General features: G+C 50.2%; 1 protein-coding gene and 1 non-coding gene across 2 annotated transcripts in view; both read right to left on the minus strand.

Moving 5' to 3' along the window:
• CHD5 (chromodomain helicase DNA binding protein 5) overlaps positions 1–15419 on the minus strand; it is a 104242-nt gene extending 88823 nt beyond the window's left edge. Inside the window, exons 1-2 of the mRNA XM_084821682.1 lie at positions 15128–15419; positions 6993–7126 (exon numbers count right to left, since the gene is read on the minus strand). Of these exons, the coding sequence (XP_084677808.1) occupies positions 6993–7126; positions 15128–15419 (426 nt within the window). The remainder of the gene's footprint in view (positions 1–6992; positions 7127–15127) is intronic.
• On the minus strand, positions 7276–7382 carry LOC146335468 (U6 spliceosomal RNA). The gene has a single exon (XR_014786093.1). It is a non-coding gene; the product is annotated as a U6 spliceosomal RNA (small nuclear RNA).
• Positions 15420–22509: the final 7090 nt, after the last annotated feature.

The following is a 22509-nucleotide window of genomic DNA, read 5'->3' on the forward strand; positions in this document are numbered from 1 at the left end:
TCAATCACCACCTCTTTCTAGCCTCGAAGGGTGGCCAAACAGAAGGATGTGAGGAGTGGGGAGCCCCTTATTTGCCCCATGGCAAGAAGGCTCGGGCGGGGGGCAAAGTAAAAGGCTGTAACAAGCACCTAGCACATCCCCTCCAACTACTGGACAAAGCTACCTGGCGTGGCTTTCACTTACTTATTTTTAAACTGCGTGTACCACCTAAAATAATCTCCGGCTTAGTCAGTATAAAAACTGTCAAGTGTCTTTTGACTTCTGTTTCCGCCTACTAAGGAACACATGTGCTTCGTCTCAGAACGGAGATGGTTTTTGAGTAACAGCTGGATATTATATTTTCAAAAAATGGGGAATCGACCATGGTTTGATTGTTTGTTTCCCCCAAATCCCGGACTCAGTACTGCTCCTGAGGATCCGTTATCAATCAGGATGGAGGCACGAAATCAACCCCAGCCCCAATCCAGTGCTCTTGTGTCACCCTGCTCCACAACAGAGATACATTCTCGCCTCTGCCCCCTTGCAAGGGAGCCATCCCTGCTGACAGCTGGCAATAACCAGGATGCAAATTGCTGTCGAATTCAGGAGGCAACGCAGCCAGGTGCAGAAACAAATACTTTCCTTGGTGGGATAAACACAGATGCTCTGCCACCCAAACAAAGGATGCAATGCCCACATGCGCAAGAAGCATCATGGCGCTCCAAAATCATGTGCCAGATACCGAGGGTGGTGGGAGAGAATATATTTCTTATCTTCTTGGGTTTTTTTTCTCATTTGCTTCAGGTCTAAAAAATATCAACTCTGTGCTGGCTGTGGGATTATGGGAGTTTTAGTCCAACACACAAGGCTGCATATTGTCGCCCTGCTTATTTAACTTATATGCAGAGTACATCATGAGAAACGCCGGGTTGGATGAATCACAGGTTGGAATTAAGATTGCCGGGAGAATTATCAACAACCTCAGATACGCAGACGATACCACCCTAATGGCAGAAAGCGAAGAGGATCTCAAGAGCCTCTTGTTGATGGTGAAAGTGGAGATTGCAAAAGCTGGTCTGAAACTCAACATTAACAAAACTAAGATCATGGCATCTGGCCCCATCACTTCCTGGCATATAGAAGGGGAAGAAATGGAAGCAGTGACAGATTTTACTTTCTTGGGCTCCAAGTTCACCGCAGACGGTGACTGCAGCCATGAAATTAAAAGACACTTGCTCCTTGGGAGGAAAGCTATGGCAAACCTAGACAGCATAGTAAGAAGCAGAGACATCACCTTGCCGACAAAGGTCGTATAATCAAAGCTATGGTTTTCCCAGTAGCAATGTATGGCTGTGAGCGCTGGACTGTAAGGAAGGCTGAGCGCTGAAGAATCGATGCTTTCAAACTGTGGTGCTGGAGAAGACTTGTGAGTCCCCTGGACTGCAAGGAGGTCAAATCAGTCAATCCTACAGGAATTCAACCCTGAGTGCTCATAGGAAGGACAGATGCTGAAGCTCAAATATTTTGGCCACCTAATGCGAAGAGAAAAGTCCCTGGAAAAGACCCTGATGCTGTATAAGACTGAAGGCAAAAGGAGAAGGGGACGGCAGAGGATGAGATGGCTAGATAGCATCACCGATGCAATGAATATGGACTTGAGCACGCTCCGGGAGAGAGCGCAGGAGAGGAAGGCCTGGCGTGCTATGGTCCATGGGGTCACGAAGAGTCGGACACGACTGAACAACATCAAAGTCCAACACATCTGGAGGATGCCAGATTGGGGGGAGTCTCTTATAAACATGAGCAGCTTAACCTCCCGCCCTTCTTTGATAAATCACACACCTCTTTCCTTAGTTATAAAGTGTCATTCTGCTGCCCTAACTTGGTATAACAACCTTCCCCAGCCTGTTGGCCTCCAGACATGTTGGACTGCAGCTCTCATGATTCTCAGCCAAAGGCCATGCTGGCTCAGAATCATGGGACTTGCAGTCCAATGCAACTGGAAGGCACCAGGTTGGGGAGGGCTGATGTATAGTATGTACTTGGGGGGGAGAAAATTACACAAATTCAAGTTGGATTCTGTGACTTGTGTATGTGATGCAAATTAAGGACATTTGCATAACAAGAGAGATTATTTGGCATCATTTTTTGCCTTTTGCCAGCACCAAGGAGATTTAGAGGGCCCGGAAGTTCCCCCCCTTCAACCACTGGAAGACTGATTCTACCACCACTCTGGCTTCCAACAATTCCTAAGGCTTTGCCCACAAATTTATTTATGGATTTGATTTGTATCCCAACTTTCTTCCAAGAGAAATGGCACTCAAGGCAGCTTAAAATCATAAATAAAACTTGATTAAAACAGTAACAAAACCAATGCATTAAAACACAATGAAAAAGACAACAAGAAGAGATTAAAAACAACATCCAACCCAAGAGACCCTCTTACACATCAATGGCCTGCTTGAATAAAAAATGAAGGCACATTCACATCCACAGGGACTAGAAACTTGCTCTTTATGAAATGAAAGTGGAGGTTCTCAGCAAGCTGAATTCAATGCATGGAGTCGCCAAGCGCATGCAGTCTCCTTCCACCCCACCACCCGCGAGTCCACTCTCTCCAAAAAGCATCTTCCAAGGCTGTCACCCTCCCTCTGACGCACCATCTGTAGACAGCTCATGGTGGTATGCAATGTGCTGCCAAGATTTACTGCCAGTCACCGTGGATAAACTGTAAATGAAGACGCTGCATTGCAGCTGCAGCAACACACGAAAGTGGAGAGGCCGAAAAGGAGACTTTCAAGCACCAGCGGGAGGGATGGGACGGGAACGGTCCCACCTCCACTGGGATCCAAGGCGATGATGAGCAAAGGCCTCTTTGCCCAAACTTTCTTTTTGCAAGTCAGTCCTGAGGCTGAGATCTCTGGAACAGAGGCATCCTTTCCTGGCTAGCTGAAAATCCAAACCACTGTCAGCGCAAACATCCAGTTTGCAAAGCGCAAGCCTACAATGTCTATAAGGGTCAGAGATGGGGGCGGAGGACAGGCTGTTGTAAAAACTCTGGACTGGATTATTGATTGATTGATTTGATTTGCACGCGTCTCTCCACCAAGGAAATGGAGCTCAAAAATTTTAACCAAAATTTAAAATCAAAACTTCATTAAAAGAATCATAAAACAAATACATTTTTTTAAAAAACACAACCAAGAAAGATCAAAAACAGCACCCAAGCAAACAGACCAGCTTACATGCCAAAGGCCTGCCTGAATAAAAATGTTTTTGGTTGCCAGGAGAAGGAACACAGGTTGGGCACCAACCTAGGCTCCCTCAGCAGGGAGTTCCACAGCTTGGGAGTGGCCACCGAGAAGGCCCTCTCTCACATCACCACCAAATAGGCCTCCCGTGGCAGTGGTATTGAAAGAAGGGCCTCCCCTGAAGTTCTTAAAACCAAGGCAAGTTTGTATGGAAAAAGGAGCTCTTTCAGGTATCCTGGTTTCAAGCCTTATCACTCTACATATGGGGCTGCCCTTGAAGAAAGCCTGGAAACATCAACTGCCTCCGAAGGTAAGGCGATGTTACTAACAGGGACCTGCTGTTGTGAGTATAGTATACCAGACTGGAGGTTACACTGACTCATAAAACCATCTAATAAAAAGAACCAAGTAAAAAGAACCAAGACCCTTAACGGCAAACAAATTGATTATGGCAAGAGCTTCCATGGATCAGAGCACTTCATCAGCTGCATGGAGAGTTATTCTCAGTTGGCAGGGATATATACACATCAGTGCAGAGGCGATGCAAATGGTAAAAGGTGAGGTTTAGATTGCAATAAAGTGCAGTTTGTGACAATTCCCTTACAGCTCATACGTATGCAAAGTAAGCACCGTGGTAATTCATAAGAACAGTGACTGGTGAAAACACAATAATCTGAGCATTGCTAAGTGAATTGGAAACTGGAGTGGGACAGGAAACCATTTTCTCTATTCATGCCCAAGCAATTAGAATCAAACCTCTTTACTAGTTCTGGTTCAGCTATTTCGCTTTGAAATTCTTCTGTCTGAGAATGGCAACTTTCAGATCAGAAACAGAATGTCCAGGGAGCCGGAGATGTTCTCCTACAAGTTTCTAAACATTGCCATTTCGGATGTCCGATTTGTGTCCACCACAGTATCTGGTGAAGTGGACCCTAGTCCATGAATGCTTCTGCCACAATAAATGAGTTAGTCTTTCAGGGGCTACAAGACCCTTTGAGGTTTCTGTTACAGCGGACTGACACAGCTGCTACCCGTCTGGAAGCAGATACTGCTGGCTCCCAGTGTGTTTCCAGGATCGATCCAAGGTGTTGGTTTTAAGCTTTAAAGCAGAGGTGGGGAACCGTTTTCATTCCCAAGGGCCGGATTCCCTCCTGGGGCCCACATGCCTGTGGTGGGCGAGGCCAAAGCCAAATATGGAAGGGCCAAAGTCACATGCACCCTGCGTCTGTCCACATGCCTCCACCATTCACACACATCCATGCACAAATACACCGCCCCGTCACGCTCAGTCACCACCCCATGCTCTCGCCCTCCCACCCTGTTTTTCTTTCTCACATTTTCCCGACCCATCCATCCACTCCCCCCACCCACACTCCCCCAACTATGCATCTACGCTCCACCACATCCCTCCATTCATACACACTCCCCGCTTCCAGGGACGCTGCCGAGGGAAGGCATGGTTGGGCAGCTGTCGAGGGACCAGAATGCAGCAGGGGCCTACTGGCAAGAGCCCCCTGGAGTCGCTCCTCCTCCTCTTCGCCACTGCAGCCTGGTTGCTCACCTGCCTCTCGCTCTGGATCAGATGACGGTGGTGGTGAGAAGGGGCAGCAGGGGTTGCCACAGCCTGCGGGCTCCCTGGCTCTCTGCCTGTCTAGCGTGCAGCAGGGAGGAGGAGAAGCAAGAGCAGCCCGTGACAATGGTGGGGAGAAGGGGGGCTCCCTGAGGGGGGGGTCCGCTGAGGGGGCCTTGCCGAAGGGACCAGAAAATGTGGGCCCAGCACTGCTTCCCTCATCCACCCATCTGTACACGCTCACCTGGCCATCCGGCCATCCACTCACAACCCGCTGCCCGCCTTTCCCCGGCGTCTCTCACTTCTGAGCCGTCATTTCTTCACTCTCTCCTGCCTCTGCTCACCAATCCCACCCCTTTCGTCCTGCTTGCTCTCCCCTGTGCCTCTCCTCCTTTTGCCTGCCCCATCCTCTTCCTCCCCTCCGCCCGCTGCTTCGCCATGGCTCAACCTCTGGAGGAGAAGCTGGGCAAGGCCTGTGAACAGGGCCAGACTTGGACAAGCACTTCTGAGGAGGGTGCCTGAGTGCTGGAAGGAGGACCGGGGCCCTGGGGCAGCCATGTCAAGCAGCTGAGCCCTCCAAGAACGGAGGCCATGTCCACCGCTCTGGAGCAATGGTGAACAGCAGATTTCAATGGAGAGGGGCGAGTGGCTAATGCGGAGAAGTCAGCAGGCCAGACCGAAGGGCCTCATGGACCAGTTATGGGCTGCCAGCTCTGGGTCAGCCCTACCATGAGGCAGAGCGAGGCGACCCCCTCATGCAGCAGATGGGGCAAGCAGCCGCAGGGAGGTGTTGGCAGACAGAGCAGAGGATGCTGTCCTGCAACCAGCGTGGAAGTCCAGGTGGTTTTTTAATGTGGGATGGGAGCGGTGCCCTCTTGTCCTTCACCTCAGGTAGCAAAATGTCATGGGACACTTGCACATTCTGAGCCCAGGTTATCTGAAGGAACAACTTTCCCCTTACATCTATCAGTTCCTTTGCCAGCTGAGGCATGCTGTGCGGAAACATGAAGCGGAATTCCAGTTACAGCAACTGGAGGGAGAAGCACGAGATATTTTGGGGTCCTTGGCATAGCTGATGAAACAGTTAGAAGCATATTTCCGATGCTCTGGGGGCTCATAGCAATGTACCGTATCAGCCTGGGAGCTTTTGGGGTGTTCTTGTCACGCTATATATATATTTGCTGCTCGGCTGGTTCATTGGTATGTAATGGGCAGCTTTTGATGGCTGTATTTTATTGGGTTCCTTTCTTAATTGTTGCCTGCTACCAAAGGGACCCAGAATGGCTTGTTTTGGTAGGACAGAAATGTCAGTATGCATCGCCAAGGTAGGTCAGCTTTCCCCCAACCTGTTGTATTTGTACTTTTTAATGATTATATTAGATGGTTTTATGATCAGGTTGCACTGGGTACTCTGGCTACTTTTAAGACAGGTGCACGATATACATCAGGGGTGCTCAACAGACCAGGGGTGCTTAACCTTAGCGCCATGGGCTAAATCTGGCCCTATCGGCCACATCCCCTTCCCCTGAACCCACCCGCTTTCCACCAACCACCAATTATTTGGTGGTTTCCTGGGTTTTGCATGTTTTCCCCCCATTCTAAAAGGTTGAAATGCCTCTCCAAAAGTTTAGTTACTGGGCACTAAGAGCTTTATGCTAAAATATACTGGTTAGTTTTGGAATTTTATCCCCATTGCACTTGCCTTCTGCCCCACCCACCACTGGGATGCGGCCCCCAAAAGCTTCTCCAAAACTGAATTTGGTCCTCAGGCTGAAAAAGGTTCAACACCCCTGATATAAATAAATACCCCTGATATCTATCATTATCATCTTCATCTTCATCATCCCTCTGCCACCAGATTGTGAGACTGACTTCCCCCATTTACTGCTGCTTCCATCTCCCCTCTTCCATTGTCTCCCCAATATTTAATTTGAAACTGTATGCCCTTCGGGGCAGGAACCTGTGCTCATGTATTTCGTAAAGCTTCACACCACTGAAATAAGGATTGGTCTGGAAGTTGTGAATCCAACAAGACCTCACATGCTGTTGGAACCAAAATCTGACAATGCACCACTCCTCCAGACACAGCCATGGCGTCAAGATCCACCAGGCAACCAGGTGTTGGCCCCGATCCTAGGGTCTTCCCTCCAATGAAGTGCCTGCCCGCCTCACAGAAGCCCAAATGAACCTACCTCCTTCTTCTTCCGCTTGACTTTGGAAGCCTTGTTTTCCTTCAGCTTCTTCGGCTTCTTCTTCTTCTTTTGGATGCTCACCTGCTCTTCAGAGTAGAACTCCTCCAGGCCTTCCAATACTCCGTCCTCTTCTTCTAGACGAGGAAAGAAAAGAGATGAGTTAAGAAACCAGGATCCGGGGATCTGTTCTTTCAGTCATACACCAAGTCCATCCAGCCAGCACTGTCTATTCCACTTGGCAGCAGTTCTCTGGGTACTCAGAGAGAGACTTTTCCTGTCACCATTAAATACAGAACGCTTCACCAATTTGCGTGTCATCCTGGTGCAGCGGCCATGCTGATCTTCCCCATATCATTCCAATTTTAGTACCTATGCTGCCACAGTGAGTGCTACTAGATCCCATTTTTGAACTGGAGATGCCAGGGATTGAACCGGGAACCTTCTGCATGTGAAACACGGGCTCTCAAAGGTGGCCACGTCTCCTGCTTTACAGACGACAGCTCTCTGTCTGGAGGGCTGGCAGAGGGCAATCCTCTGCTTGAAGGTGTCCTCTCTTTGAAGGGCTGTCCAGCCCTAGTCTAGTTTAAAGAAGCCCAGAGAAGGGAGAGCCCAGGGACCTTGATAGCAGGCTGAGCAGGCAGGTGCATACGTCACCTGGTCACAGTCTTCCGTGCAACAACGGTGAGATGTGCTGTATTTCTATGTCAGTAATAGCAACTATCCCCCGCATGGATCCCTGCCTTGTTGTGGCGAAGGGGCTTGCGTAACTCAGTGAAGCCATAAGCTATGCCGTGCAGGGCCACCCAAGACGGACAGGTCATGGCGGAGAGTTCTGACAAAATGTGGTCCACTGGAGAAGGAAATGGCAACCCACTCCAGGATTCTTGCCAAGAAAACCCCATGGAACGTATCACAAGGCTAAAAGAGATGACGCCGGAAGATGAGCCCCTCAGGTCGGAAGGTGTCCAATATGCTACTGGGGAAGAGCAGAGGGTATTTCCAAGTAGCGCCAGAAAGAGTGAAGCGGCTGGGCCAAAGCCGAAAGGACAGTCAGCTGTGGATGTGTCTGGTGGTGTAAAGAAAGTCCGATGCTGTAAAGAACAATATTGTTTAGGAACCTGGAATGTCAGATCAATGAATCAAGGTAAGCTGGAGGTGGTCAAACATGAGATGGCAAGATTGAACATCGACATCTTGGGAATCAGCGAACTAAAATGGACAAGCATGGGCGAATTTAATTCAGGTGACCATTATATCTACTACTGTGGGCAAGAATCCCTTAGAAGAAATAGCACACACAGTAGTAGCTGTGTAGTAGTGAGTAGCACACACAGTCAACAAAAGGGTGGGAAAAGCAGTACTGGGGTACAATCTCAAAAATGATGGAATGATCTCGGTACGAATCCAAGGCAAACCATTCAACATCACAGTAATTCAAGTCTATGCCCCAACCACTGAGGCCGAAGAAGCTCTATGAAGACCTACAACACCTTGTAGAACTAACACCAACAAAAGATGTCCTCTTCATCATAGGGGATTGGAATGCTACAGTAGGAAGTCAAGAAATCACCGGGATAACAGGCAAGCATGGTCTTGATGTACAAAATGAAACAGGACAAAGGCTAATAGAGTTTTGCCAAGAGAACACGCTGATCATAGCAAACACTCTTTTCCAACAGCACAAGAGGTGACTCTACACATGGACATCACCAGATGGTCAATATCGAAATCAGATTGATTATGTACTTTGCAGCCAAAGATGGAGAAGCTCTATACAGTCAGTAAAAACAAGACTGTGGCTGACTGTGGCTCAGATCACGAGCTTCTTATCGCAAAATTTCGGCTTAAATTGAAGAACGTAGGGAAAACCACTAAACCATTCAGGTATGACCTCAATCATATCCCTTATGAATATACACTGGAGGGGACGAATAGATTTCAGGGATTAGACCTGATAGACAGAGTGCCTGAGGAACTATGGACGGAGGTCCGTAACATTGTTCAGGAGGCAGCAACTCAATCCATCCCAAAGAAAAAGAAATGCAAGAAAGCAAAGTGGCTGTCTGATGAGGCTTTACAAGTAGCTGAGGAAAGAAGGGAAGTGAAAAGCAAGGGAGAAAGGGGAAGATATACCCAACTGAATGCAGAGTTCCAGAGAATAGCAAGGAGAGACAAGAAGGCCTTCTTAAATGAACAATGCAAAGAAATCGAGGAAAACAACAGAATGGGAAAGACTAGAGATCTCTTCAAGAAAATTGGAGATCTCAAGGAAACGTTTTGTGCAAAGACGGGCATGATAAAGGACAAAGAAGGCAGGGACCTAACAGAAGCAGATTAGATTAAGAAGAGGTGGAAAGAAGACACAGAAGAACTATACAGGAAAGATCTGAATGTCCCTGATAGCCATGATAGTGTGGTCACTGAACTTGAGCCGGACATCCTCGAGAGTGAAGTCAAGTGGGCCTTAGGAAGCATTATTAACAACAAAGCTAGCGGAGATGACAGTATTCCAGCTGAGCTATTTAAGATCCTAAAAGATGATGCTGTTGAAGTGTTGCACTCAATTTGCCAACACATTTGGAACACTCAACAGTGGCCACAAGACTGGAAAAGGTCAGTTTACATTCCAATTCCAAAGAAGGGCAATGCCAAAGAGTGTTCAAACTACCGCACAATTGCGCTCATTACACATGCCAGCAAGGTGATGCTCAAAATCCTACAAGCTAGGCTTCAGCAATATGTGAACGAAGAACTACCAGAAGTACAATCTGGGTTCCGAAGAGGCAGAGGAACTAGAGATCAAATCGCCAACATTCTCTGGATCATGGAGAAAGCAAGAGAATTCCAGAAAAGCATCTATTTCTGCTTCATTGACTACGCTAAAGCCTTTGATTGTGTGGATCAAAACAAACTGTGGCAAATTCTTAAAGAGATGGGGGTACCAGACCACCTTAACTGTCTCCTGAGAAACCTGTACGAGGGTCAAGAAGCAACAGTAAGAACCAGACATAGAACAACCGATTGGTTCAAAATTGGGAAAGGAGTACGACAAGGCTGCATATTGTCGCCCTGCTTATTTAACTTATATGCAGAGTACATCATGAGAAACGCCGGGTTGGATGAATCAGAGGTCGGAATTAAGATTGCCGGGAGAATTATCAACAACCTCCGATATGCAGACGATACCACCCTAATGGCAGAAAGCGAAGAGGATCTAAAGAGCCTCTTGTTGAGGGTGAAAGAGGAGAGTGCAAAAGCTGGTTTGAAACTCAACATTAAAAAAACGAAGATCATGGCATCTGGCCCCATCACTTCCTGGCATATAGAAGGGGAAGAAATGGAAGCAGTGACAGATTTTACTTTCTTGGGCTCCAAGATCACCGCAGACGGTGACTGTAGCCATGAAATTAAAAGACGCTTGCTCCTTGGGAGGAAAGCTATGGCCAACCTAGACAGCATAGTAAGAAGCAGAGACATCACCTTGCCGACAAAGGTCCGTCTAATCAAAGCTATGGTTTTCCCAGTAGCAACAAATGGCTGTGAGAGCTGGACTATAAGGAAGGCTGAGCGCCGAAGAATCAATGCTTTCGAACTGTGGTGCTGAAGAAGACTCTTACGAGTCCCCTGGACTGCAAGAAGGTCAAATCAGTCCATCCTAAAGGAAATCAGTCCCTGACTGCTCATTGGAAGGACAGATACTGAAGCTGAAGCTCAAATATTTTGCCCACCTAATGCGAAGTGAAAACTCCCTGGAAAAGACCCTGATGCTGGGAAAGATTGAAGGCAAAAGGAGAAGGGGACGGCAGAGGATGGGATGGCTAGATAGCATCACCGATGCAATGAATATGAACTTGCACACACTCTGGGAGAGAGCGCAGGACAACAGGCCTGGCGTGCTATGGTCCACGGGGTCACGAAGAGTCAGACATGACTGAACAACAAAATAGCAACTATTTCCAGAATTGCATCTCTACCTATAAATTAGCACGTGCAAACCTGTGTCCTCTTTTGTCCTCTTTTTTGGCAACGCATTCCCTGTTTGGTGACCCATAAGTGGACACTCTCAGGTTCTGCCAGAAAAACCCAAACTATGTACTGTGGGAAATTAGTGGAAATTAGTGAGCCAGTGTGGTGTAGTGGTTAGAGTGTCGGACTGGGGAGACCTGGGTTCAAGTCCCCATTTAGCCAGGAAGATCACACACTGACGTTGGGCTAGTCACTGACTCTCAGCCTAACCTACCTCACACGGTTGTTGTAAGAATTAAATGGAAAGGAGGAGCATGTACACTGCCTTGGGCTCCTTGGAGGCAAGCTGGGATATAAATGTAACAAATAAAATAAATAGCAATTTAAAAAATTACATCTCCAGGGAGTCTGCACAGGAGGTTGCCCACTGTGCCTCTGCATGCTTCATGGCTATCAACTTGCCTCCTTCCACAGTCTGCCTCCAGTGTGCTGTTGATTGTCTGCATCAGGTGTGTTTGGACCACTCAGTCATTCCCAGTGCAAATGCAACTGAGTAGCTGCCCCCAGAGGACCCCTGGCCAGAACAGTGACTCATGCAGAAGCACAGCAGGGCTCCTCCAAGGACTGGCCATTCTTCCATCAACAAACTCTAAAAATGAATCTTTTCAAATCTTGGGAGGCAACTGTGCCTCCAATTTTAATTCAGGAAGAAAGTGGGGCTTAGCCAGAAACATACTGCAGACAGAATGCTGTACCCTGAGAATCTAAGCCTCTAGTCCTTAAGACTACAAAGATAGGCTTCAACATGTATGAAATCTCAAAAAGCTGGACTGGAGGGATAAGGCACATGAAGCAGGTTTCCAGCTGTAGTGAGGGCATGCAGCATCCATGCTTTCCATAGCTTGCAGTTCCCACCACCACCTTTGCAGCTCCATGCAAAATAAATTACATGAAACCGAATACAGAGAGGCCCAAAAGTAGGTATACAGTTGTTTAGAATGTTGATGGGAGGGGGAGAGAATGTGTGAGTAGAAGATGTGTGGGTGGAGTCAGAATGACAGTTGGGAAGAGTGAGTGACAGTTAAATCAGTTAAGTGTAGACAGTGAGGGGAGTGAGGCCCTTAAGTAGGTATACAGTTGTTTCGTTGTTTAGTTATTTTTTTTACTGATATTGTGAATGATGGCAGCGAACTTGAGTCAAGAACAAAGAAAGTGGATTCTAAAGCAGTACTGGAAGACTGAAAATTTGCTCCCCCTCCCTTCTAAACATTCTAAACAACTGTATGCCTACTTTTGGGCCACTCTGTATATGTCCAACCCCACAGGGCTGTTTTAGGAATTACCAAGCAAATGCCTGGGACGTGCCTTGAATGGGCTGTGGTCTGAAGGGACCTGCGGTTGCCCTTAGTGAAGTTCAGCAGGGCTCAGTCTGGTCGGTGCCTGGTCGGGACACTGCCAACTTGAGTTCTGCTAAAGCAGTGTTCCCCAATCTGGTGCCCTTCAGATGTGTTGGACAACACTCATTATACCCCAGCCAGCTGGAGGATTATAGGACTTGTAGTCTAACACATCTGAAGGGCACCAGGTTGGGAAATGCTGTATGAAAGGAAGGCAGGTTCAGTGGAGGCTGGTGGCTCTGATGTCAGTGGGGCAATGATTCTGCTCCGGGTTTCAGTCAGAACCAGTCAGAACTCTGAAGGACCTCTCCAAGGTGCCACACTTTAGATAGCCCCTTTAGAATTCTGACTGGTTGTGACTGAAATCTGGAGTGGATTCACTGCCCCACTGACATTGGAGCTGCCAGTCTCCACTGAGGGAAAGGGAATTCCACAGCCAACATGCCACTACGGAGAAAGCTCTGAGCATGAACACATGATGCGCTCATCTAACCCAGGGTTCTCTATGGACTTCCCCAACTTGGCACCCTCCAGATGGGAAGGGCTACAATCCCCATCGTCCCCAGCCAGTATGGCCATGTTGGCAGTGGATGATGGGAGTGGCAGTCCATCACTCCAGAGAGCGTCAGGTTGGGGAAGGTGCATCTGCTCTCCAAGGCTTATACCAGACTCAGTCTCCGAGATCACTTTAACTGGAGATGCTGTGTACTGAACCCACAATCTTCTGCATGTCAGAGTGTGCACTCTACCAATGAGCTACTGCCTTGTCTGGTGCAACTAGTGGAAGGGCACAGAGAAGGGCCTCGGATGCTGACTTTATTGGGCTCGTGGGCTCAAACCGGAGGCAGCGCACCATCACAGATTCTACTTCCGCCGGCCCATTCTGCAGCCGCATTTTGAACTGGGACTGGGAAAGTATCGCTTCTGAACACGCTTCAAAGGCAGCCTCACCCAGCGCGCATGGCACTCATCTAGTCCGGACGTCCCTAAGGCCGGGAGTGACAGCGGCCAGATGAATCTTGTCCGAGAAAGGGCGCAGCTGGTGGACCAGCCAAAGTGGTTCCCACTACAGCTGTTGCTTGTCCATGTTGCAAACCTGGTTCTTAATTGGGGGGTGGGGGAATGCTGCCCCATCCCAATCAGGCTGCATGCCTAATCCTTGACCAGCTCCCAGCCCCCTCCAGCAAACAGCGTCTCCATCTTGTCTGGATTCAGCCTTCAGCTACCGTCCCACAACCCCAGTCACACCATCCGCATCAGGGCGACTCACCTACCTTACAGGGTAGGGTTGTCACGAGGGTTGCTGACAGAATGTACGTGAAACATTTTGAACCTTCCAGATGCAAACATTCCCTACCTTTTGCCCTCCAGATATGTTGGACTGCAACTTCCATCATTCCCATGGCGGGGAATGATGGGGATTGCAGTCCAGCATACCTTGAGGACGCCAAGTGGAGGGAGGACGCTCTAAATGAGGCGCTGGTAAGTGATACTTCTCTAGTAATATCTCAGAAGTATTTCTCGTGGGCCGTGGTGGTCGGGAGCTGGAATCCCGGGCTGGACTGGCCCAACTTGGCCCCCTCCGGCCCAGGGTGATGTTGCCCCCTAAGCTGAATGCCCCTCCTGGGAGTGGGGAAGCAGAATAAACCATGCAAACGAGTGAAATAGGCAAAATGAGCAGGATCAGGACCAGCTCAGCATAGCTGTAGTGACTGGAAAGTGGTTACCTTGTGCGTTTTTTAGGCCAAAGGCCCAATGAAATGTGTTTTTTAATTTAATTTTTATTGTAAAATTTCAACAAAACAAGCCCCCAAAAGGAGAGGGGGAAAAAAAAGTGGGAACATAAATTTGAATATATCGTTTTCAATACATGCATATGAAGTGTGTGTGTGTGTGCGTGTGTGCATATACATATATGAAAATACAGCTTTCTAAGAATTATACACACACTTCAATGAAATGTAGGACCATCGTAATTTGGCATCCTTTGGAGACCCAAAATGACGTCATCTTCAGAGTTGCAAGGCAACCCTCCAGGTCGACCCGCACGCCAGGGAGCGGCTGAGAACTTAATTGACGGACTTTGCTAATGAATCTCCAGTGCTGCCTCCCATCAGCTGCCAGCAAGCCTCTTCAAAGGCTTTCAAAAAGGACAAGAACTGGAGCCCTCCAGATATGCTGGACTACAACTCCCAGCATCCCCCAGCCAGCACCCCGGGAGGTGTCGTCCAAATTGGGAGGAACCCAAGTTGTCGGGGAGGCTGGACAAATGAATGGAGGTCACAACTGCTGACGGCTTGGAGCCCCAAGATTGAAACCGAGCCTCCAGGTTTAGGGGCAGGATACCTTAAAAGGCCAGGTGCTTGAGACGGGCTGGGGCTCTGCCGCTGGAAAACAGAACCGGACAGGCCCCGCTTGTCCTGCTCCAGCTCCAGCCACTCTATTGGGGTGCTTGAGCGGGGGGGGGGGGGATGCAAAGAGCCTCCCTGTGCCGCCGCAGTCTACCCCCGAAACCCGGACGTGGCTTGCGGACTGGCAACAAGGGAAAGGTTGGGCCCTCCCGCCCTTGGTGGGAGCCCCCCTCCCTCCCCGAGGGGGGCCCAATCCTGCAGCCACGGTTGGAAAACGGGGCCTGATCCTGGGCAGCGCGGATCTCCCCTCCGCTGCTTGGAGAGGTGGGGGGACCCGGATTTCGTGCGCCCCCTTCCTCATTCTGAGCTTCAGCGCCCCCCGCCCGCATTTTCGCCCCCCGCCCGCCCCGGCGGCGCCTACCTGACATGTCCTCGGCGAGCTGCGGCGCCTCCGCGCCCCGCATGCTCGGCCGGCCGGCGCGCACGTTGCGCTGCGGAGGGCGAGGCTGCGAAGATGGCCGCTGCGGAGGCGGGCGGGCGGGGGGGGCCGGAGGCGCCGCCGGGGGGGGCTGCGCGGACCCCTCGCCTGCCTGCCTGCCTGCCCGCCCCGACCGAGAGCCGCCGCCGCCGCCGCGCCCCCGCCCCGAGCGGCCCCGCACATGCCCAGGCGCGCGCTGACGTCCAGTCTGGTTGCCTTGGCAACCGCATCCCATCGCTGGGGACCAGCAGCATCTCTCTCTTATGAGGGGAAATGCACACGTCGACGGCAAGGCAACAACCTCCCGCCCCACCACCCCCAGCAAACCCTCCCCGCCCCCTTGGCTTGGCCAAGGGTGCAAGGGCCAAGAGAGATGCGCACTTTCAGGGTGGGGGTGACGGAGGGAGGGGGTCCTGCAGGGGCAATGCAAAACGAGACAGGAAAAAGCATGCACAAATGTGTGTGGGGGGGGGAGAGGGGGGTTGACAGAAAATTATGCTGTGGCTAGAATGCTACCCCTGAGAATCTAAGTTTCTAGTCCTTAGTGACAGTATTGTCGTTGTAAAGGCCTAGTTCAAAGCCCAGCTTTCCTTGCCAAGAGCCCAGTGCACGGGGTTGTCGCCTTTGTCCTGCGTTCTCTTCACATCGACAAGCCTGCGAGGTAGGTTAGTCAGAGAGAGGGGAGAGGGGCAGGTAATGTCATGGCCCAGTGCAGAATTCGAACCCATTCCACATCCAATATTCTGCAATGGCAGCCCCAGGAAGTGTAGGGGGGTGCAGTTAGTCCCTCTGCAGCTTTGTCATCAGCCCTGGCACCAGGTTCACCTACAGAGGCTGGTGTGCGGAGCAGGGGTTCAAAGGGGTGCATCCACACCCAGCAAGCTGGCCTTTGGGTAGGAAAGTTGCAGCCCCAGGGCCGCCATCTGGGCTGTGATCCCCAGGGACCGCCCCCCCCACGCCCTTTATTATGCACCTCAGTAGCTTTCTCTCGGCAAAGGGAGCTGATTGATCCGGTGAACTCTAGCCTGCCAGGAGCAAGTTAACATAAGAGCATCAGGAGAGCCTGACGCTGGATCAGACCAAGGGTCCATCCAGTCCAGCAGCCAACCAGATGCCCTGATGGGAAGCCCACAAGCAGGACACGAGTGCAACAGCCCCCTCCTGCCCACAGCCCCCAGCAACTGGTGTACACAGACGCGCCTCTGTGGCATAGAGCCATCAGGACTAGTAGCCATTGCTAACACCCTCCTCGGTCTTAGCGCAGTGCCTGTATCAGGCCAAGCAGAGGTCGCCCGAAAGGTGCTTCTGAGATCTCCAGGCAGCTTCATCAGGCAAGATGCCTGGAGATCCCTCGAAAGTTGGCGTGTTTGGGGGTGGCCTCTTGCTCGTCCTAGTACAGGTATTACACGAATATGGACTTCGGGGTTTTTTTATGGCCAACATGGCCACGGGGGCAACTTATCCTCCACGATGGCCCCCCAACTGTGCAACCTTCCTGAAGAGTTTAGACCATCAGCCTCTTTACTAGGTTGTTGTATGGTGGAAATGGAAAGTCCTCCCTCTCCCACCAGGCCTTTGTCTGACCTGGTTCCTTCCAGAGTTATTAAAAGATGTATTTCTAAAAAAACACATTGAGAAGTGGTAAATCTGAGTGTGTGCTCTTTAGCGGTCCTCTTCCACAGCCACAGAGATCTGGCACCGTTCTCCTTTATTGGACTGGTGCTTCGTGGGAAAATGGTTCAGCATGTCAGGGTTGGGTCGGAGCCCAGAGAGCCCCAGAGCAGTTCTGATTCTGAGGAAGAGTTAGAAAACCGCGGGAGAGGAACCCGCACGCTGTTCAGAGGAGCAGCCGGGGGGAGATCCCCTCCCAGTACACATTCCTGAGAGTGATAGTGACCCTGGCAGGGAGAGGGAGGCGCCGCAGCAGTTTCTGGATGCTAGGCGCCAGCGCACCCTCAAACACGAGATGGCGGGCACTGAGAGGAGGCGCTCAGCCCACGTGGCGCGACGGCAACATTGGCACCCCGATGCCCCACGGGAAAGGGGTGGACTCTCTCCTCCTAGCTTGTAAGTACAGCGGTTTCCAGCCGTCCCCTCCAAACGGAGATCAACTGATTCCTAAGGCTAGAACCCCCGAGTAGGCAGCTCTCTTAAGTCTCACTCGTAGGATCAGGATCAAGCAATTAGCATCTGTAAGCCTCATTAGGTTGAATGAGAATAAACCCTTGGAAAAGAGCCCTATTGTCTGCGTGTTGATCCTGACAGCTTGATCTCCGTTCCTTTTTCTTTTCCTCCCGCTTCTTCTGGGACAGTGCCATGGAGCAGGTTTTGACCACTCTGATGCAGGAGAACCAGGCGCTGCGTGAGCAAGTCACGCAATTGGCGACTGCTGTTCAGGCCTTGCAGCCTGCTGCTCTCCCCCCGGCTGCTCCTCTGAACAGCGCGCAGGTTCCTCTCCTGCGGTTTCTAACTCTTCCTCAGAACCAGAACTGCTTTGGGGCTCTCTGGGCTCCAATCCAACCCTGACACAGCAGCTGATCAGTTTGGTTTTGCAGCTAGAAGTTTCCAAGCACTGGGGCGAGCCACCAAAAATGGCTCTGGGCGACATGCGGATGTCCCCCAGGAGCAAAGCGGATCCAAAGGCTTCTGCGCCTCTTGCCAAAGCCCCATCCAGGGGCCCATACTAAGCCCCCTGAGGCAATCCCCTCCCCTTCAAATTGAGCTTCCCCACTCACGATTCTTGGGGGTCTTTCTATGGCAACCCCTCCCCCCCTTCTCAAATGGCCTACCGCCTACCTAGGGCTATGGCGCGGGATTCCTTGGGGCTGCAGAGCTGCATGTGGCCTCTGCCATCAGCCAAGGAACTGAGGGGTAGTCCCTGCTTCACAGGAGGAACCCCACAGCAAGGGGGAGACCAGCCAGGCCCCATCTGTCGGCTAGAGGTGTGGCAGCTGTGGGCCAATTTGCTTCCCCCTCCCTGCCTTAAAAACATTCAGCTCCAATGGCCAGTTGCCCTGGGGCTGCGGAAGTGAGAGAAAGGATGACACTGCGGCTCTGTGACTGGCCAGGGGGCTACCGTGGCTTGTGCAAGTACCTAAAGGCAGGGGGGCCCACCTGGCCAGATGCTACCGCTGAGTTTGACCTGGTTTGCATGTAACGCCAACCCAAAGTACAACTTGTATCGTGGTTTGACATTACGTGCAAACCCTGCACTATGGCTTAACTGTGGGTTGTTAACCAGAACAACCCAGGAAGAGAACCCATCTTTACAAGCTGCCATTCTGTGCAACCACTTATGTGCAAACCAGACCCACCGTTACGTGTTGTCATTACGTGCGCACCAGACTTAAAATTGGACCCCATTCTCCCTTCCCTGCCTATCTCTTTTTCCTATTAGACTGCAGACCCACAGGAAGGGACTTCTTATCTTGCAATCTCTGTACAGTGCTTAGAACAGCCTCCCCCAACCTGGTGCCCTCCAGATGTGTTGGCCTGCTAATGGCCTTGCTGGCTGGGGATGATGGGAGTCACAATCCAACACACCTGGAGGGCATCTAGGTGGGGGACGTTGGCTCAGAACATTCCAGGGGCTTTCAAAGTGGTGGCAGACATCGTGGCGCCCCCGTGTGCTCACTCATAGTCTCAGCCACTCTGCCACACCAGCTCCCTGGGGGCGGTAATGAAGCTGCCGAGGACGGCAGTGGTCCATTCCAAATGGAGCGAAGCCATCCCAACAGACTGGGCTGTTCCTAGTCTGGCCTCCATTTATCCACTCGCCCTACAGGAGGTGACAAAAGCTGGAAGCCAGCTGGGATCCCTGGCAAGCAATGCCCCCTGCCCAAAAGCCCCCCTTCCTTGCCATTTTTGGATGCCTCACTCAAAGACTGCCGAGCAGAGAGACCAGCCCCTGCAAAACGTCACCTGGCTTTGTAAGTAAATATTGATGTAATCAATGCAGAGCAGAGAAGCAGAAGATCCTGTGTTCCTTGGATGAAAAAAGGGGTCTGGAATATAAGAGTCACCAGAATCCTAACTTCACGTGTCTATTTATGTAAAATATTTTTATCCCCTTCCTCATCCAAAAAGGGCTCCGAGTGGCTTACATACAATCCGTAAAACAAGACTGTCTCCGCCTGCAGCAAGCAATCTAAAAAGGCACCACACACAAGGAAAAAGGGGAGGGAAGGGAAGAGGAAAAAATTAAGCAGCCTTTCAGCAGGGCTGGTGGATTGGCCTCACTTCCCTGCTTCAGTACAGCCTGCTGGAATGGCTGTCGATCTAGGAAAGGGTGAGTGCGTGCTTGTGTGTGGATGTGATGAGCATAGTGTGACACACCCACTTTTCGTTCCTGCTCCACCCACCGCTGGCATGCCACCCCCAGGGATGGGGGAGTTGCAGTCCAAGACATCTGGACAGCAACACGCTGGGGAAGGCTGGGCTGACGGGGGGGAAAAGGCAATCAAAGGCAAACGTGATAGAGCAGGGATGTCAAACTTTGTTCAGACCAAGGAACAAATCCAATTTCAGGGAGAGGCTTGGGGGCTGTGTCCCAGTGTTGGGCGGGGCCAAAGCCAAAAGGGGGGTGGCCCAGAGCATCAGCTTATTTTAGCTTTAAGCATTTAGTGCCAGTAACTAAGCCTTAGGAGATGCATTTTAACCTCTTAGAAGGGGGAGAGAACCCCACAGGAGTTGGGAACCTACCAAATGATGAGCACATGGGGGAAAGGGTGTGGGGCCAGGAAAAGGCATGGGGCCATATGGGGAAGCCTGAATGCGCACTGGGATTTAGCTGCAGTCCTGAGGTTCTCAACCCGGTGATAGAGGCATGGTGTGGACGAGAGAGAGAAGCTCAAGATGAAAATAGCAAGAGATAAAGGATAATTTAAAAAGGGTATTTCACACAACACACAGTCTATTAATGTCACTCGCAGCCACTGGGTTCCGTGGCGGCCACCGGGTTTGTTATTGTTTATTCGGTCAGTCGCTTCCGACTCTTCGTGACTTCACGGACCAGCCCACACCAGAGCTTCCTGTCGGCCATCGCCACCCCCAGCTCCCCCAAGGTCGAGTCCGTCACCTCCAGAATATCACCCATCCATCTTGCCCTTGGTCAGCCCCTCTTCCTTTGGCCTTCCACTTTCCCGAGCATCAGCATCTTCTCCAAGGTGTCCTGTCTTCTCATTATGTGGCCAAAGTACTTCAGTTTTGCCTTTAATATCAGTCCCTCAAGTGAGCAGTCTGGCTTTATTTCCTACAGTATGGACCGGTTTGATCTTCTTGCAGTCCAAGGCACTCTCAGAATTTTCCTCCAGCACCACAGTTCAAAAGCATCGATCTTCCTTCGCTCAGCCTTCCTTATGGTCCAGCTTTCGCAGCCATAGGTTACTACGGGGAATACCATTGCTTTCACTATGTGGACCTTTGTTGTCAGTGTGATGTCTCTGCTCTTAACTATTTTATCCAGATTTGTTATTGCTGTCCTCCTAAGAAGTAAACATCTTCTGATTTCCTGGCTGCGGTCAGCGTCTGCAGTAATCTTTGCGCCTAGAAAGACAAAGTCTGCTACTGCCTCCACATTTTCTCCCTCTATTTGCCAGTTATCAATCAAGCTGGTTGCCATAATCTTGGTTTTTTTTGAGGTTTAACTGCAACCCAGCTTTTGCACTTTCTTCTTTCACCTTCGTCATGAGGTTCCTCAGCTCCTCCTCACTTTCAGCCATCAAAGTGGTATCATCTGCATATCGGAGATTGTTAATGTTTCTTATTTATTTATTTATTTATTTATTTATTTATTTATTATTTTATTTATTTCATTTCTATACCGCCCAATAGCCGAAGCTCTCTGGGCGGTTCACAAAAATTAAAACCAAACAACACACAATAAAACAATTTAAAATATATAGAACATTAAAACCACAATATAACAATACAACCACAATAAAACCTAGCAGCAGTGCAGGAGTTTAAAATACAGATTTAAAACAGCAAAGATAAAAATTTAGAAAGCTAAAATGCTAAAATGCCTGGGAAAATAAAAAGGTCTTCACCTGGCGCCGAACAGAATACAATGTAGGCGCCAGGCGAACCTCACTAGGGAGCTCATTCCAGAGCCGGGGTGCCACAGCAGAAAAAGCCCTCCTCCTAGTAGCCACCCGCCTCACTTCCTTTGGCAGGGGCTCACGGAGAAGGGCCGCTGAGGATGATCTTAAGGTCCGGGCAGGCACATATGGGAGGAGGCGATCCTTCAGGTAACCTGGCCCCAAGCCGTTAAGGGCTTTGAATGTTAACACCAGCACTTTGAATCGGGCCCGGGAATGGACTGGCAGCCAGTGCAGCTGGAAAAGTACTGGCATAATATGAGCTCGTAGGCCAGTCCCTGTTAACAATCTTGCTGCCCTATTTTGGACCAGCTGAAGTTTCCGGACCGTTTTCAAAGGCAGCCCCACGTATAACGCATTGCAGTAACCCAGACGAGAAGTTATCAGAGCATGGATAACTGTAGCTAGGCTCTCTCTGTCCAGATAAGGGCGTAGTTGGTATACCAGCCTAAGCTAATAAAAAGTGCTCCGTGCCACTGAGTTCACCTGTGCCTCAAGTGACAGTTCTGGATCCAAGAGCACCCCCAAACTACGAACCTGATCCTTTAGGGGGAGTGCAACCCCCTCCAGAACAGGTTGAATATCACCTAGCCGGGCAGACGAACCACCCACTAACAGTACCTCCGTCTTGTCTGGATTGAGTTTCAGTTTATTGGCCCTCATCCAGTCCATTACCGTGCCCAGGCAATTTCTTCCAGCAATTTTAACTCCAGCCTTGGCTTCATCAAGCCCACACATCGCATGATGTGTTCTGCGTACAGGTTGAATAGGTAGGGTGAGAGTATACAACCCTGCTGTACTCCTTTCCCAATCTTAAACCAGTCCGTTGTTCCGTGGTCTGTTCTTACCGTTGCTACTTGGTCGTTATACAGATTCCTCAGGAGGCAGACAAGATGACTTGGTATCCCCATACCACCAAGAACTTGCCACAATTTGTTATGACCCACACAGTCAAAGGCTTTAGAATAGTCAATAAAACAGAAATAGATGTTTTTCTGAAACTCCCTGGCTTTCTCCATTATCCAGCGGATATTGGCAATTTGGTCTCTAGTTCCTCTGCCTTTTCGAAACCCAGCTTGTACATCTGGCAATTCTCGTTCCATGAATTGCTGGAGTCTACCTTGCAAGATCTTGAGCATTACCTTACTGGCATGTGAAATAAGTGCCAATGTTCGATAGTTTGAACATTCTTTGATGCTTCCCTTTTTTGGTATGGGGATAGAAGTT

Source organism: Heloderma suspectum, chromosome 15, assembly GCF_057233095.1.
Source record: "Heloderma suspectum isolate Gila_16-S chromosome 15, 16-S_ref, whole genome shotgun sequence".
Taxonomy (NCBI): Eukaryota; Metazoa; Chordata; class Lepidosauria; order Squamata; family Helodermatidae; genus Heloderma; species Heloderma suspectum.